Here is a 19382-nt window from a genome sequence, read left to right as displayed (position 1 = left end):
GGTTTCACCACCTTTAGGAATACTATTCTGGGTACTTTCTTCAAGGGATTCCAGGGCTGAGAGAGGTATGAAACTCTTTACTGGCTTCTCCTGATATCTATACTTCTTTGTTTCTTCAAAAACAAAACAAATCAAACAAATAAAATGTTTGCCTTCAAATACTACAAAGAAAGAAAAGACTCAGTCAGCAAGACTAAAGTAACGTTTCTCCAAACAATTTAGTTATTGGTAGGAAGAGACAGAGTGATGTAGTTTTAGCCATTTCTGGGAACTGAATTTTGTATGATAGTACTAACAACTCTACACATTTGGTATCCTGATACACAATCTTTAATATCTTGATTGTAGCCTACTTAGCTGCTTAACAAAAAAAGATGAAGATCACCTTTGTTGTTTTCAGTTACTAAATCATGTCTGACTCTTTGCTACCCCATGATCTGCAGCACATCAGGCTCCCCTGTCCTTCACCATCTCCCTGAGTTTATTCAAACTCATGTCCAGTGAGTGATTCAGTGCAAACATCTCATCCTCTGTTGTCCCCATCTCCTCCTTCCCTCAATCTTTCCCAGCATTGGGTCTTTCCCAGTAAGTCAGGTGGCTAAAGAATTGGTGCTTCATCTTCAGCATCAGTCCTTCCAGTGAATACTCAGGGTTGATTTCCTTTAAGATTGATTGGTTTGATCTCCTTGCTGTCCAAGGGACTCTTAAGAGTCTTCTCCAGCATCATAGTTTGAAAACATCCATTCTTTGGCCCTCAGCCTTCTGTATGGTCCAACTCTCACATCCGTACATGACCTCTGGAAGAACCGTAGTTTTGACTGTATGGACCTTTCCCAGCAGAGTGATGACCATCTCATTTGTAGTCATGCAGATGCCTCCTCCTGTTTTCTAAGCTCTCCTTTAACCAAAGCAGTGTTTGGGCCGTCAAGGTCCTAAATATTTAAAAGAGATTTTCATCTTGTTATACAGAGAAAACATTTCTTATTATTAGTCACATTCAAATTATAAATGAGAAATTTTAATAATAGATTACTAAATATTATACAAAGAGAAATGCATTTTTAACTTTTTACTGTAGTGGAGTATTCTTTCAGAGATCTGAGTTTTTTAAAATGTGGGAAATATATAAAAACTTGAAAGAATAATATTTAGTAAAAAACTAATTGCCATGACAATGTACCCATGAGAATTTATAGCTTATAAATAACCAAGATTAATTAAATTGACTAAGAGTTTCCCTCCATAACATTTAGTTTGAAGTCAAATTCAAAATTTAGCCAAGATTAATTAAATTGACTAAGAGTTTCCCTCCATAACATTTAGTTTGAAGTCAAATTCAAAATTTAGTTTATGTTTTATAGTCACTTTTATAAACATAGGAACAAGAGTTTTCTACATTCTCAAATTTTGCTACTTATGTTTTATTTATTATCTGTGTTAGTCATCTTCTAGCTTCCCAAATTCGGAGAGGTATTTGAGAATAATAATTTTAGAAAAATAATGTGTCAGAATTTATGAGGTATTTGTTTCATCTTCATCCAGTATTTTCTCATCATTCTGGGTCTAATAATTCTGAGAGCATAAGTATATTTATGTTGGTTGAAATATAAGATACCTTGTTTGTATTTCTTTAAACATTTATGTCTGACTCCTATAAGATAAAAAGTTTAAAAAAAAAAACGCTTTATGTTCTGATTTTTGTCCATATAATTTCAAAAGTGGAAAAATTGCATTCACGACTATCATTAAATAAAATATATTCTTTTATTCATTCAGTTGTGAATAGTTTGAATATTGTTACTATATGGTATTATTGTCTTTCAGGTAAATCTAGTTAACAAAACCATCTTTTAAAAACCTGACTGTAATAAGGCAGCATTTGTCTTTATTTTCAATATTATGAAGCTTTTAATTAACAGAAAACCGCCATGGGTTGCTTCTTTAGAATACCACTAAATGTTAGAGACATCGTCTACTGTACAGGAGTTTCACTACTGGATGAGGATGTCTGGGAATTCATATGGATGAAATTCCACTCTACCACAGCCATTTCTGAAAAGAAAATATTATTGGAAGCCTTAACTTGCAGTGATGACAGGAATTTATTAAATAGGTGGGTCAATTAAATGTTTAAATTTGTATAATGAGAGTGTTCTCTGTTAATCAAATTGTACTGAACTTGTTTTTATTTCCTTAAATATGCTAGTTACTCTAAAATATATCATTCTAGAGCTAAAGAAAACTGAGATATTAATATGATGAAAGCTTGTTGATTTGAAAGGTTTGTTTCTATTTTATGTTATTTATATGTATGTAAGATAATATTTCATTATAAAATTGAAGTATTTATTAAAATGAATTTTTAAAGCAAATTTTCATCATTAAATCAGAATAATGATTTAACCACCTACAAGATTTTTTCAGACATTAATTAATATATCAATTAAAATGTTATGAGTTTGTTCTTCTTCCTTTTATAAACACAGAATTGTTCTATTGATAAATTTTTATTAGTAAAGTTTACATGGACTATTCTTTGAAGATTGTGATAACAAATCATATAATTCTTATAAGTAAAGAAAAGTTTGTTATTAAACTAAAATTTCCCTGCAATTCTATCCTTAAAGGCTTCTAAATCTATCACTGAATTCTGAGGTGGTTCTGGATCAAGATGCAATTGATGTGATAATCCATGTAGCTCGAAATCCACATGGCCGAGACCTTGCCTGGAAGTTTTTTAGAGATAAATGGAAGATATTAAATACCAGGTAAAAATAAGAGTTCAATCATTCTTACTGGAGTGAGTAAATCAAAGGTGATATCTGAGAGATAAAGACCCAACTTTTTGTGGTAGAAGCAAGATCCAGATAATAGAATTAGATTTTGAAGTAGTCAGCCAAGATGGGCGTTGCCACTCCTGTGAAGCTCAGAATTAATTTAACAGTTCTATAACATTATTCATTTATAAAAGATTGATAACCATAATTATGTATGGAAATGTGCAGAGTGAAAAGGTTTAGCATTGCAGCTTTCCCAGAAAATCTATCAAACTGTCTTAGGTTGAAGAAATTGTATCATTAAAATCCGATATCCTGAGTGTGTTGTAGAAAAAATGATTTATGAATCATATATAATGGTATTAGAACAAGAAATGGAGAAGGAAATGGCAACCCACTCCAGTATCCTTGCCTGGAGAATCCCATGGACAAAGGAACATAGTGGGCTACAGTCTGTGGGGTCGTAAGGGTCGGAAACAACTTAGCGACTAAAATACTTCTACTAAAATTCACATTGGAGAAGGAAATAGCAACCCACTCCAGTGTCCTTGCCTGGAGAATTCCATGGACAGAGAAGCTTGGCGGGCTGCAGCCCATGGGGTCACAGAGAGTCGGACACGACTGAGTGACTAACACACACACACAGAACAAGAAAACTTTAATTGCGTCTATACAATTGTTTAAATATTTAAAAATATAAATATCATAAAACATCTGAAGTAAAGCCATGATATAGAGAAGGGATGTTTGAATCACTGTATAATTCTAGATGCAGTAGAATTCATTCCTGAGCCATCTTGCTTCATGTTGAGAATACTTCAGACTCTGTTTTAGAAAATATTTCATTATATATTTAAATATATTATAATAAATGTTAATGTATTACTCTGATAATTTCTATGGTATTTAAAAATTAAATTTATTATAGAGCATGTAAATGCTACATGTTCTCAAACTTAAATGTTCCCAGACATTTAGCATACCCACTATTCTATCTCTTAAAAGCTGGTATATAAATTTTATTTTTTAAAAGTACACAGTTATTGGTTGACCTTGTATAATGAGTTCAGTTTGAATTTATTTTTAATAATAAAATATATTTCTATCTGTAGATATTTAATTGTTAGAAAGCACTAATATTCCTAGATGGCACATTGTTTTTCTTTCTATTTCTTGTATTTTCAGCTCAGAAATTAGAATGATTTACACTTGCTTTGATGTCATGCACATAGTATAAGGAATAATCAGACACAAGATGGAATTAATATATATGTACAAGCATTTGACTTTAAAGAGTATCAAATATCTACCAATGCAGAGTCTCTCTTTAGGGAGTGGTTTTGTAAATCAGAGTTCTGTATAATGCCTATATAGTTCATAGTCCCTACCTAAAATATTCGGTTCCTGATACGTTTGTTTTGTTTCACTGAAAGTACATCATCTCTAACCAAAAGGTAAAAAGAGAGATAACATTAGAACCCCCTCAGTCTAATGACCTCTTTGTTTAATTAGCTGGACATCAATATTAGCTACAACTCTGAAAAGGGAGGAAGAGGCACGTGGGAACTCAACTTTCTGCTCAGTTTTTCCATAAACCTAAGACCGCTCTCAAACTAAAGTTAATTTTCAAAAAAGTAGAAAGGTGAAGTTTCAACATTTCTACAGATAGAGCTGTGTTTATCTTGACAAACAGGATTGTCTTCTTCATCTTCCACTCCCTTGTCCATCTTGGAACATCAAAGTTCCTGAGGGAACAGTCCAAGGTTCTCCTTACTACTTGGCCTGCAGATTCTCCCTGGTTTTAGTTGCCATCTACTCTCACAGTTTGAATCACTCCAAAATCTACACCTCTAGCTCAGATATTTCACCTAAGCATCACTCTATGGAAGATGTTTTTTTTGTTGAGATCCCCTACTGAGGTGTACCTGCAAAGCTAAACCATCATTTTCTATGTCTTGATTCCTCAGTAAATAGATGGCCATCCACCACCTGGATATCTACATATAGTTCTCCTTTTTCCTTGATATATGTAAAAAGTAACATTTAGACTTGAGGTCCTATCAGTTTGACAATTCCTAAATGTTTCTTGAATTCTTCCTGTCTTTCCTACTACCACTGCCTTAGTGAAGGTTCTTATCCCTTGTTAGTACTCTTAATGACTGTCTCCTGTCTCTAATTACATATGCTGCCACATATACGCACACATGTATGCATGCGTGGACACACACACACCCACCACTTCCCTTTGTCCCAAGAATCTCTCTGAAAAGCAAAAATGACATTTCCTCCTGTAAAGCCTTCAATACTCTGTGCCATGTTGAAAATCTAAGCTCCTGTCTTATTGACGCTTTTACCTCTTATTCTGTTATCCTCAGTCTCACAGTTTATACCCTCAGTACCAAATGCATGTAGTTGTTGGCACACACCGTGGTGTTTCACACCTCCTTGACTTGTGTATGTTGGTTCTCTGCCTAAAATTGCTTTCTTCCTTGATATTTGAAATTCAGTTCAGTTCAGTTCAGTCACTCAGTCATGTCTGACTCTTTGCAACCCCATGAATCACAGCATGCCAGGCCTCCCTGTCCATCACCAACTCCCGGAGTTCACCCAGATTCACGTCCATCGAGTCAGTGATGCCATCCAGCCATCTCATCCTCTGTCGTCCCCTTCTCCTCTTGCCCCCAATCCCTCCCAGCATCAGAGTCTTTTCCAATGAGTCAACTCTTCACATGAGGTGGCCAAAGTACTGGAGTTTCAGCTTCAGCATCATTCCTTCCAAAGAAATCCCAGGGCTGATCTCCTTCAGAATGGACTGGTTGGATGTCCTTGCAGTCCAAGGGACTCTCAAGAGTCTTCTCCAACACCACACTTCAAAAGCATCAATTCTTCGGCACTCAGCCTTCTTCACAGTCCAACTCTCACATCCATACACGACCACTGGAAAAACCATAGCCTTGACTAGACGAACCTTTGTTGGCAAAGTAATGTCTCTGCTTTTGAATATGCTATCTAGGTTGGTCATAACTTTCCTTCCAAGGAGTAAGCCTCTTTTAATTTCATGGCTGCAGTCACCATCTGCAGTGATTTTGGAGCCCAGAAAAATAAAGTCTGACACTGTTTCCACTGTTTCCCCATCTATTTCCCATGAAGTGATGGGACCAGATGCCATGATCTTCATTTTCTGAATGTTGAGCTTTAAGCCAACTTTTTCACTCTCCACTTTCACTTTCATCAAGAGGCTTTTGAGTTCCTCTTCACTTTCTGCCATAAGGGTGGTGTCATCTGCATATCTGAGGTTATTGATATTTCTCCCGGCAATCTTGATTCCAGCTTGTGTTTCTTCCAGTCCAGCGTTTCTCATGATGTACTCTGCATATAAGTTAAATAAACAGGGTGACAATATACATACAGCCTTGACGAACTCCTTTTCCTATTTGGAACCAGTCTGTTGTTCCATGTCCAGTTCTAACTGTTGCTTCCTGACCTGCATACAAATTTCTCAAGAGGCAGGTCAGGTGTTCTGGTATTCCCATCTCTTTCAGAATTTTCCACAGTTTATTGTGATCCACACAGTCAAAGGCTTTGGCATAGTCAATAAAGCAGAAATAGATGTTTTTCTGGAACTTTCTTGCTTTTTCCATGATCCAGCAGATGTTGGCAATTTGATTTCTGGTTCCTCTGCCTTTTCTAAATCCATCTTGAACATCAGGAAGTTCACGGTTCACATATTGCTGAAGCCTGGCTTGGAGAATTTTGAGCATTACTTTACTAGCGTGTGAGATGAGAGCAATTGTGCAGTAGATTGAGCATTCTTTGGCATTGCCTTTCTTTGGAATTGGAATGAAAACTAACCTTCTCCAGTCCTGTGGCCACTGCTGAGTTTTCCAAATTTACTGGCATATTGAGTGCAGCACTTTCACAGCATCATCTTTCAGGATTTGGAATAGCTCAACTGGAATTCCATCACCTCCACTAGCTTTGTTCGTAGTGATGCTTTCTAAGGCCCACTTGACTTCACATTCCAGGATGTCTGGCTCTAGGTCAGTGATCATACCATCGTGATTATCTGGGTCATGAAGATCTTTTTTGTACAGTTCTTCTGTGTATTCTTGCCATCTCTTCTTAATATCTTCTGCTTCTGTTAGGTCCATACCATTTCTGTCCTTTATCGAGCCCATCTTTGCATGAAATGTTCCTTCGGTATCTCTGATTTTCTTGAAGAGATCCTTAGTCTTCCCATTCTGTTGTTTTCCTCTATTTCTTTGCATTGATTGCTGGGGAAGGCTTTCTTATCTCCTCTTGCTATTCTTTGGAACTCTGCATTCAGATGTTTATATCTTTCCTTTTCTCCTTTGCTTTTCGCTTCTCTTCTTTTCACAGCTATTTGTAAGGCCTCCCCAGACAGCCATTTTGCTTTTTTGCATTTCTTTTCCATGCGGATGGTCTTGATCCCTGTCTCCTGTACAATGTCACGAACCTTAGTCCATAGTTCATCAGGCACTCTCTCTATCAGATCTAGTCCCTTAAATCTATTTCTCACTTCCACTGTATAATCATAAGGGATTTGATTTAGGTCATACTTGAATGGTCTAGTGGTTTTCCCTACTTTCTTCAATTTAAGTCTGAATTTGGCAATAAGGAGTTCACAGATAGGGACAGCATTAGAAAGCCTCCTGTAATGATGGCTGGACTTTTGCTTTTAAAAACTCATAATCTTATCTTTAGTGTACTTTAAAAAATTTCTCGACTTTTCTTTATGATAGTTCAGTATTAGTGTGTAGATATGCAACTGATTTCTGTTACTAATTTTGTATCCTTCTATTTTACTGAATTCACATAGTCTAATAATTTTGTGTGTGTGTGTGTAGTTTTTAGGGTTTTCCATATAGTATAACGTCATCTGCAACCAGTGAAACTTTTACTTCTGCCTTTCCAGTTTGGATTCCTTTCATTTATGCTTCTTATCTGTTTGCTCTGGCCAGAACTCCCAACACTATGTTGACTAAAAGTTGTGGAATGGTCATTCTTACCTTGTTCCCAATCTCAGAGCAAATACTTTGATTTGTCACCATTCAGTGTGATATTAAAGGTGGGCTTGTCATATATGACCTTTATTATGTTTATGTGCATTCCCACTCATTTGTTTAGGGTTTTTATCATCAATGAATAGACGGTAAGTCATTCTTAGGTTCTTTATGTAGTTGTATTTTGGACATGTTCATAGGAGAAGGTGAATTCAGGGTCTTTCTACTCAGCCATTTTGATCGAGCCTCCAGTTTAGCCTAGTGTACTGCTTTTTTTTAAAATTTCAAAGAGTACGATATCCTGTGATAGGTACCCTTAGCACAGGAGACACAAATCAATAAAAGGAAAAATCTTTTCAGCTTGCTGATACATAGTATTCTTACCTTAGGTCATGAGTCAAATAATTATGCTTGTGATACAAAGATTGTAAAATTCAAAGGAAAAATTCAGTGTTTTTTTTTAATACTCATATGAAAAAAATGCTAATCTTTTGGGAGCCTTTTTGAGAAAGTTGGCTTAGTTTCTAGGAATGAAGTAGAAAATAATGCCAACATCAGTTTGGGCTGACCAGACCAAAGGATTTCTGTGACCTATGGATAATTCCAAAAGTTGGTTCTGCAGTCGTGTTTCTTTTGGTGGAATCCTTATTTACAGTGACCCAGGTTGCTTTAAAATTAAAAGTTTTAAAATACTTTTTCTTCAGGCCTCACATTGGAAATGTAATAGTAATTCCTAATTATAATATCATAGGACTCCCTTTTTAAAAATTTACGATAATGTAGATCTCTTTGAAACACTGTGAGCCAAATCAGGATGACTTGATGACGTCCCATAGCCACAGCTCTTTGCACCTCTCCACTCCCTAGGGAAATGGCCTTGAATAGCATTAAGAGATGGGATGGAGCTCATGAGAAGGATTCTAAAAAATCTGTGTAGTAGTATTTCCTAAATTTTTTTACATTTTACTTTTTTAACATTAAGACTTTTTTTTTTTAAATCTTTCAAGGTATGGAGAAGCATTATTTATGAATTCCAAACTTATCAGTGGTGTTACAGAATTTCTTAATACTGAAGGTGAACTGAAAGAGGTAAATATTTTAAGATGAATGTAATATTTTTCTTTTGTAAACTTATGAAATTATAGATAGACTTCAACCATTTCTTTCCAGTAAATTCATACTCATTCCTTTAAAGTACACACACACATATACATGCACACATATACACATTCATGCTAAAGACTACTTCAGTCATTATTTGCAAAAATGTTTCTAACATATTAAACATTAAATATTAAGCCTGGGAAAGGTGCTTGAATGTAATGATTCTCAAAATGTTGTTTGTTGTTGTATAGTCACTAAGTCATGATCAACTCTTTGCGACCCATGGACTATAACCCACCAGGATCCTGTGTCCATGGGATTTCCCAGGCTAGCATACTGGAATCTGTTGCCATTTCCTTCTCCAGGGGATCTTCCCTACAGGGATCAAAACTGGGTCTCCTGCATTGCAGACAGATTCTTTTCCATTGTCCACTGGGGAAGCCCCAGTGATTCTCAAAACAGGAGACTCCAAATGTACTCTAGAAATCTTCCCAATCAGCTGCTCCTCATTTGACTCTGTGAGCCCAGTTTAGGATCCTTGGAACATTAAAACTATCTGTCACAATGACTCAGCATTCAGATATGCAGAACTAAGATTGCTGTTGAGGTACAGGCCTTGAGTCTCATTGCTTTATGGTCAGGTCTATACAAAGAATGATAATTGGATAAGATAATATGCTTCATGCTATCTGATTTGTTAAATAGAATAAATTCATACATTTGGAAGTAACTATATCTGACAACATATTTAAGATTAATAGTTTAAAATTCTGCTGAATACTGTCACAAGTGAATTTCATGAATGAAACTGAACTTATTTTTTTCTTAAGGACTGAAGTCCAGTTTTCAGAATATCTAACATTTTCTTTTTTCTCTGGTTTACGTCTCCGGAATTTAAACCAGCTTGTTTTGTGACCATTAATTCACATTTCTAATAGAGGGATGTGAGATTGGGGGTGTGTAACTAGGTAGGAGGAAGGAGCTAAATATTTCACTGATTAAAATGAATTGGACTTCAAATATTTATCACTGTTTAGCCTCTCCTCACCTATAATTATAAAATATAGCTGAGGTATACCATTGAGAATCACGGTTTCTTCAGTTTTCACTGACAGAAAGCCTGATGCTGTGACCCAGAGCCAATCCCATTGAGCAAGGTTCCCCCAGAAGCATCAGCCTTCCTCCGTCCTTAATATCTCCGAATATTGCCCAATTTTGTATGATCATCTTCCACGCACCAACTTGGATTCTTTCACACCATGAGCTAAACTAAGTCTCTGATTGTAATAACTTGAATTCTATTTTTATCCCTGCTACATGTGTTCCCAGCCCTGAAAGATTTGGATTTGAAAGCCCTAGTTCATGTTTTGCTATATTTTTTATTAGGAACCTAAGAGAGAAGGGATTCTTTAATATCCAAAGGAAGCAAAAAGAAAGAACTATTAAGCTAATGGCTTAAATGAAGTAGTTTTAACTCTTTGATTTTGCATTCAATAATCTGGGAATGAAAGACTCATTTAGTGACAACTTGTGCAGACATTGAAGTGAACAAAAAAGTGAAAAATCTCTCCTCTCCTCCCTTCTCCCCTGTCTTCATTTTGGCTTCCTTTCTTCTCCTGTCTTCCTCTTCCATTGTGTCTCTCCTGTTCTCTCTTCCTCTTCTTCTGTTCTCTAACTCTTTCATTTCCCCTTGCTTTGGTGATAACCCAACCCATGGAAAAACATATTTTAAGCCGACATTTAAATTAGTTTTATCATATGATGGCCATTTTGCTTTACATATTTCACTTACATATTTAACTTTTTACACTTGATTTAATTGCCATGTGAAATGTTCTAAGATACCCCTGTAATGAAATGTGTCATCTGGAAACTGAAACTCAACTGTGGCTTTTATTCCATTATCTGAGAAGCAACTAATTTCACAACACAAGCTTTCCGTAGCCTGAGAGATGAAGCCCTCCAGGACACAGCTACTTGCACTGCCTTTCTAATTTAACAACTGCAGCCTGCGGCTTTCCCACACTTTTGCTCTCTAATCATTGACTGTAAGACTGTGGACCACTGTTGTTGGGTGGGAGGGGGGATAGTTTGTATTGCTGATGATTGCCTTCCATAAATTAGAAGGGGCTGAGGAAATTTCAGTCTCATTTTCCCATATCCAACGAGCCTTGTAAACAGAAAAGCCAATGTGCTCTTTTTGTCTAGAGCATATTCTTATTTTCAAAAGTTTACAGATCAAAAGGGAATTGGCATCTTTATGAATTCTGAAAGCTGATTTGAGATTTTAATGATCCCCATCAGCTTTGGGGGCACTCAGTAGAGACACTTACATTGTTCTGTGGTCCTTCCCCAAAGCGTCATTCTAGAACCTGAAACTGGCCATTTCTTTTTAATTATATGGCTCTAGTGATTTGAACAGTATTTCTCCATGAAGCCATACATCATTTCCTTAATTTTAAACTAATGGAAGTACAACCTCATCGACTCTCAGAGGCCCTCGCCATTTTTCATACTGATGTTCATTCAGCCATCCTCTGCAGCACTCTTTGTTTTTTGTTTGTTTGTTTGTTTTGCCTTATACACAACACTGTCATGAAAGAACACAGCTCCTGTGCATCACGGGCATCCCATTTACAGTTTTAGTGTTGAAAATATAAACCTCATTAACAGGCAATAGCTAATTCGACTCACTTAGATAGTTCCATAGTTACTAAGAGTATATTATGTGTTGCACATTACAAATTATTTTGTGAGTTTTAGGGTCTAGTGTACCCTAAGTTAAGAATTTTTTCAAATACTGAAATGTTTTTAAATAGATAAATTAACAAACGTGTCTAGAAATTTTATGCTAAGAAGAACAGGAAACACAAACAACTCTGACATCTTACTAAATTTTGTTTTATAGAAATGTCTAAACTTGGAACATTTTCAAATAAAAGCATATGATAGCATAAATATTTAGGAAGTGCAATGAAAAAAACTAATAGCAAAACATCTACTGAAGAACTGCCAAAATAAGCAAAATGGAGTGCCAAATGCCTTCCACCTACCCTATGCCCTTGATAGTGAGGCAGGGTCTGGAAGGTGCTATGATCCTGCCTGAGAACCTATCACATGGCTGTTCTGACCACGTGTTCACCAGAAGAGTCATGGAGGAGCATGAGGCATAAGATCAGTTTATGCCAACTATGCAAAGGGGCCATCTGTGTTCTGATGAATCGGCTAATCTGCATATCAGTCACGTCATGCTCTCCAAGCTCACAAAGGAAGTATTTAGCGCACTTAAATAGTGATTTAAGAAATGAATCTCTAGAGACACTCCAGTTACATTTTCTACTAAGAATTCTCTTGCAGGATAATCCGACCTACTGTGTTTGTGTCAATAACACATTCATAGTCAATCTCACAGTTTGCCTTTGAGATAGACAAGAGTTTTCCTTCATGTATTCAGGCTGGCTTACTATTTTATCAAAAGGCCAAGAGCATACTCCTCAGAGTCAAAGTTACCAAAAGGTCATTTATTACTGTCTGGAGTATTCATTGACTGCCTAGGAAAATATGTAATAATGTGGAGCATAGTTTAAAAGAAGTAGATGTAATTTTTTTTCCTGATTGACATATTATGTAAATAAAGCCACCATAATGAACAGATATAATATACAAATATACACTGTAATGTGCATATTTTGTAATAAATTAAAACACAAATTTCAAAACATAGATCAAAATGTACTATTTGTTGCTTTAGGAATATGAACTGAATGAATCTGAACATAAATATGTAAATTCAAATGAATTATTAGAAAATTAGTTAAGTTTAAAAATATGTTTCGAATGCTTTCATTAGACTTCTATTTATCTATGTGTACATGTCACAGGTATATATTGAAGGTATCAATAAATTTCAGTCCTTTCCCTTCGTCCCCTTTCTTTTGTATGTGTCAGATGTCAGATAAGTTTTAAGGACTGCAATGATAAATCTTTGTTACACATTGAATATTTTTCATGTTTGTTATTAAAAGATAGTGATTTTAAAGTCTTACAAAGAATATAGCTCTGAGATATGATAATCCATTTCTAATGCTCCAAGGTACCTGGCTTTATAGGAAAGTAGAGGATAAACTTTGAAAAAATATTATCATATAATCAAAGTAATATTGTCATAAACAAACCAAGCTACCCCTGAACCAATTTCTAGATTAATTCAGAAAAGTATAATTATTAATAACTCCATTTTAAATTACCCCCTCCACCCTTCCCCCCAACACACATGCCCCTATCCCCGAGTCAATCTTGATGACATTTCTCTCCTGGTATATTCATCATGTGGCATCCATCATGTGGTGAATCTCACCTCATCCTAATTATACAATATAAATGCTTCTGTGTTACAAGTTGATTTTTCACATTTGTCTATAAGCCTTGCATTCATTGATGCAATTATTCATTCATTGTCCAATTATTAAGACATATGAAACAGAGAGGAAAACTGCTAGTATCTAATCTTGCAATAAAATCCCTGTGCATTCCTAAAGTGTGTGTGCTCTCTAGAGAAAATCTTATACCCATAAAATTATGACAAATCATTTAAAAATTTTCACATTCTAATTAAAGCTCAAATTCTCTAGCTAAATGAATCAACATTCCTTCTTCATTCTTTCTAAATCTAGTTACTCAGGTGATCCAGTGTCATTTATCAACCAGTACTCATAGCATCATTATTTTTTGTTGTTGTTACTCAATAATTTTGGTATTCTTTTGCCAGCAAAGATAGTGTCAAACACTCATACTACTTGTTTAGAAAAGATGAATATTTTTCTCCCTTTGGACAAAAAGTTAACTTTAATGCTTGTATTCAATGTTAAGGCTATTAGTACATTAGATAACACATATTCACCAGGCTTCCCTGGTGGCTCAGACGGTAAAGAATCTGCCTGCAATGCAGGAGACCAGGTTCGATTCTTGGGTTGGGAGGATCCCCTGGAGAAGGGAACTGCAATCCACTCCAATTTATGTATACTGGCAATATAAAAGATAGACCAGAAGGAATAAGGGAGAGGTCTCAGACATCAGGTAGCAGATGGCCCACTGTATTCATCTATGAGAGAGGTGGAGCTTCCCGTGACAGGGTTGATGGGTTTCTGAATAGGACTGTGGCAGCTGAGGTGGAGCAGAGGGAATGCCCTTGAGAAAGATTGGGACATAGAAATTCCAGAATATAGCTGCTATTAAGTGTGGTGGCTACAAGACAGAGAAAAATTTCCAATAATAAATCGGTTGGTGGGTTGAATGTTCTCTGTCAATAAGCCCAGCCCAGAGCTATGGGGACTTCCCTGGTGACTCAGCAGTAAAGGATCTGCCTGCAATGCAGGAGACCAGGTTCAATCCCTGGGTTGGGAGGATCCCATGGAAAAGAGAACGGCAATCGACTCTAGTATTCTTGCCTGGAGAATTCCATGAACAGAGGAGTCTGGCAGGCTCCATGGGATCGTAAAGAGTCGGACATGACTGAATGACTAACGCTACTACTAGTAGATTAGATATGCTTTGTTATTAGAACTAGTTTTTGCCGCTACCTCATCAGCCCATTATGAAAGATGAATTAAATATGTCTGCTTTAATATTTATGAAACAAGAAGCTAAACTTGGAGTTATTTAGGCTTCCCTGGTGGCTCAGACGGTAATCTACCTGCAATACGGGAGACCCAGGTTCAGTCCCTGCATGAGGAAGATCCCCTGGAGAAGGGAATGGCAACCTGCTCCAGTATTCTTGCCTGGAGAATTCTGTGGACAGAGGAGCCTGGTGGGCTACAGTCATTGAGGCCGCAAAGAATTGGACAGGACTGAGCAGCTACACTTTAAACTGTTTTATCATTCTTTTTTTCCCTTTCAGTTCCCAAAGAAATTACATTACACCTAATGGATAAAATCTGTTTCATTGAATTTCATTATAAGCTCACCCCATGTATTAGATATACCTACTTACCTCACTCCACACATTAAATATACATTCTGTAGTGACTGGGACACTTTTTTTCAAATAGATTCTTGTTTATACGTGTTGGACATGGGCTCATTTTAAGACATGAGTTTATCATTTTTACATTTTATTTTTTATTGAAACATAGTAAAATATTGTGTTATTTTCAGGTACACTGTATATACCTGTATATATCTGACATTTGCATACCTTATGAAACGATCACCTTGATAAGTATAGTAACCATCTGCCCCCATACAAAGTTATTAGAGTATTATTGACCATATAACTTATGCTGTCTGTTTACCATTCTACTATTTCTGTTCCCAGCTAAAGAACTTTATGAAGAGCTACGACGGAGTAGCTGCTGCCTCTTTCTCAAGAGCTGTGGAAACTGTCGAAGCCAATGTACGCTGGAAAATGCTTTATCAGGATGAGCTTTTCCAATGGCTAGGAAAAGCTCTGAGACATTAATATGTGTCTCTTATAAACAGTTCAACTCAGAATTTTGTGAGAAGACCTGCTGTGGAATGAGGAATATGGCCAGATTTTCAGTGTTAACATGTGGGAGGAAATTTTTTTTTAATTTTAGGAATTGTTTTTGGTTTTATTCATTCTGTTTTGTTTCTCTACTGGGTGTTCTTCTCTTAAGAAACTCTTGCAAGTGAATCTAGCCGTGACTGCTTCTGCTGTACATTCCTCGCTGTACAGGACCAATATGATAGTGGTGCATGTTGACGTTGCAGTCAGTATGGAAAAACATATTCAGAAAACGTTGTGCATGGTTGTATGGTCCTGCCTGTGTTCCAGCATGCTTATTTAAAATGTCCAATGTTGTATGTGAATATATGTTACATCTGGATGGGCATTATACAAAAGCACAAAGATTATCTATGACAATCAGTGTTGCAACAAAAGAAAAAACTAAAACAGGGAGTTATAGTCATAGTTCTGGGCAATGTGAGAGGTGAAATCACCCTTTGATTGGTGTCATATATTTCAGCACTTGGATTGTCTTGCAAAGATTATTGTGTTACTAATTTTCTTTGAGTTAAAGCTGTGTATATGTTTTTTAAAAGGCATATAGATTCTGTGTGCATATGTATATGTGCATAGGGAAGCCCAATATGTATATAGTATGCTGTACTCTGCACTTGTGCAAAAACTTCACCTCAAAGAAAATTTATCTCTTTTTAAAACTTATGCAAACTTTGAAAATGCTTCAAAGAATTTATCTCAGTACTATCCTTCCTGACAATTTCCTGATAAATTTCTCACCTGTTATAGATTTTTTTTCATCTATTTCCTGAATAGTCTATTCTACTACATAAAAATGAACTAAAACAAAATTTTACGTACAGACACTCTTCTCATTTTCCTAAGTAGCAGCCTCACCTCGTAAATATAGATTCTGTCATCATCTTAGTCAAACTTCCCATTGCATAAACAGTTGAGCACACGTAATGATGATCAGTGCCGAGAAAGTGTTTCTTTGTCATCTTGTTTGTTTTTCCACTTTTTTCATGTTGGGTGGGTCCAGAGAGTTAAAAACTCTCTCCATGTGTTGATCTTTGGGTCTGTGTGACTCTAATCCCCCATGAAGCAGCCCTACTTCAGGTGGATTTTAATGATCTTTGATGCCAGTTGTTCCATCCATTATGATGAAAAGTTTCTTTTCTTGAGCAAAGCGCATCCTTTGGCATTGCCCACTCTGTTGTAACTGAGAATTTTGAATACTTTTCCTGATTGTGTATTATGTAACACAAGTGTTTTTAAATGGTACTCTCACCCAGTAGGCCAGCTCTCCAAGCACTGCTTAGATACTCAAAAATGAACATATTTTAAGTTTGCCATTATGAAATGCCAATACAACTAATCGCACATAAGCCAAATGTTTGTGGACCACTTAATGTTTTCCTGAGGTTTTTACACTTCTCCAAATTTTACAAATCATTGAAAGAATATTTTCTAGCTCCAATAGTCACTGAACACTGGGGGGAGGAAAGTAGGCATTTTAGAAACCAGAGCTATAGATTTATTATAAGTTTGCATAAAGAGGAGCAATTTCCTAATCCATAGAACAAGTATCATCTAAAGTTGAATTTTATCTTTTTAGCAATTAATTGCTATTACTCATATTTTTTTCAGCACTTCAATTAATATATGATTTTTAAATACTCTATGTGTTGTTACTAAGACATACTAATGCTTAATATAAAATCTAAAAGTCATCCCATCTATCTGAAGTGATGAAATTTAGTACATATCACACATATGTGAAATCTTTAAGGGGTAAGTTCTGAAACATCAGTTATAAATATCACTGTCATGCAGGTCCAAAATATGTACTATATCACCACTGGATTCCTTTTGATAGAAAAGTTAAAAATTAGAGGTGGCTGTCTTGTTTTGTGTCGTGAATTACTGAAAATTCTTGGTAATTGTGACATTCTTTTGAGTGAAAGCACCATTTCCAGCTTTGAGTTACAAAGGGGTTTTATAGTTCTGTTTTCCTCTGCACTGTTAATAATTTTAATCCTCTTCAGTATTTTAGTGGCCTTGAACAACTGGTTTAACTACAATGTCAAATCCTAAGTGTATAATTATGTGCAATGTTCAATACCTCATACCTGTTCAACAGTATAGTGATATCAATGGCATTGAGATGGAATTTCTGTTCTACATATTTTTCAATGATTTATCCTTTCCAGTGTTGAAGATTATATCAAGCTTTAACCTTTTTTAGTTGTTTAAATGAGTAATATTTTCAAAATAATAAAATGACCAATGGTATCTCTTGGAATATTCTGTAAAATGTAGTCATAAAATTCTATTTTCTACATAGAGTTTTTATCTTTTTTCTCTCCGTTGTCTGTCTTACAAATCACACACACACACACACACACACACACACACATATGTGCATGAAATAGCAAATTGTTAAAAGAGTTCAACATCTAGGCTTAAAACTTTACTGTGCCAATATATGTATGACAGTGAAACTTATTTGAAACTAGAAAGGACTAAAAGTTTACCATCCTAAGTATTAAATATCTCTAGGTAACCTGTAAATAAAAAGTTTTCCCCATTTTTACACCTTTTCCCTTAAAATGTTCTTACAATTGTTGTATTTTTTTTACATATACAAGCACAACCTCTAAGGCTATTATCTAGAATGTTAAGTTGATTCTTCAGTTTCAATAACATGGATTTTACTGGAATTTAAACTCACTTTGGTTTACATTATTTTTAGGATAATTATATCATACGACTGAGATTTCTGTGATAGTGCAATTTACAAATATAACAGTAAAACGTACAAGGTTATTAAGATTATACCATATGTTATAATTGGGTGCTTCCCAGGTGGCACTTAGTAAAGAATCTGCCTGCCAATGCAGGACGCACAAGAGACACAGGTTTGATCCCTGGGTTGGGAAGATCCCCTGGAGGCAGAAATGGCAACCCACTCCAATATTCTTACCTGGAAAATCCCATGGACGGAGGAGCTTGGTGGGCTACAGTCCACGGGTCGCAAAGAGTTGGACACAACTGAGCGAGCATGCACACACAATAAATTGCACTTCATTTTCAATATACTGGTTCATTTGACTCTTTTCAAAAACATAATAAATTATATTAACCATAATAGTTTGATCAAAACACAGGCTCAGAGTAGCAACGTGAACTGCTTAAAAATTTCATAATTGTCATTTGCAGAAGTTACAATAACTTTAGATTTTCAAGAGAGCCTTCCTACAACTAAAATTTAAAGACATGTTTGAAACATCTGTCAGTTGCATTAATTGGAGGTTTTCCAAATATCAGAAGCCATATCAAAATATGAGATTACATATGTCTACAATTATTATTGGGGCTCCTCTGGTGGCTCAGATGGTAAAGACTCGAACTGCAATTTGGAAGATTTGGGCTTGAGTCAGGGTCTCGAAGATCCCTTGGGGAAGGGAATGGCTACCCACTCCGGTATTCTTGCTTGGAGAATTCCATGGACAGAGGAGCCTGTTGGGCTATTGAGTCCATGGGTTCACAAAAAGTTGAACAGGACTAAACAACTAACAATCTTTCTTTTCACAATAATTATATTATTTTTAAAAGTCTGTGTTTCTAGTTTGTATAATGTCAAACAACTGAAAGAAGTGTTAATCGGCTTTCACTTTTAGTCAGTGTAAATAGCCAAATCGTGGAAAAAATATGGCTCATTGATAATACTTTTCAAAATATTTTTGTGAACATTATTGTAAAATGACATTAAAATACCAACAATTTATTTTCCACAAAGATTTCTCTGATAAACTTTGTAGTAACAGATGGTCAGACCACAGGTAAAATGATGTCCATTTAAATCTGTGAAAGTAATCTTTAGTAAAATGTTTATAAATCTATGCAGACCTAAGCAGTGCAACAGCAATTTTCATGCCAATATAGTACCAAATTAGCTACAGTCAAGAATTCCTAACAAAGTTTATGACAATA

General features: G+C 35.7%; 1 protein-coding gene across 1 annotated transcript in view; it reads left to right on the top strand.

Annotated features, from left to right (window-relative positions):
- Window positions 1–17520, top strand: part of TRHDE (thyrotropin releasing hormone degrading enzyme) — a 456427-nt gene extending 438907 nt beyond the window's left edge. The window contains exons 16-19 of the mRNA XM_055587431.1: window positions 1946–2113; window positions 2628–2768; window positions 8809–8890; window positions 15219–17520. Of these exons, the coding sequence (XP_055443406.1) occupies window positions 1946–2113; window positions 2628–2768; window positions 8809–8890; window positions 15219–15362 (535 nt within the window). The 3' untranslated portion in view covers window positions 15363–17520. The remainder of the gene's footprint in view (window positions 1–1945; window positions 2114–2627; window positions 2769–8808; window positions 8891–15218) is intronic.
- Window positions 17521–19382: the final 1862 nt, after the last annotated feature.

The sequence above is a fragment of the Bubalus kerabau genome, chromosome 1, assembly GCF_029407905.1.
Source record: "Bubalus kerabau isolate K-KA32 ecotype Philippines breed swamp buffalo chromosome 1, PCC_UOA_SB_1v2, whole genome shotgun sequence".
In the NCBI taxonomy this organism is placed as follows: Eukaryota; Metazoa; Chordata; class Mammalia; order Artiodactyla; family Bovidae; genus Bubalus; species Bubalus kerabau.
The sequence above is the reverse complement of the archived record's forward strand: the minus strand, read 5'-3'. Positions and strand labels throughout refer to the sequence as shown.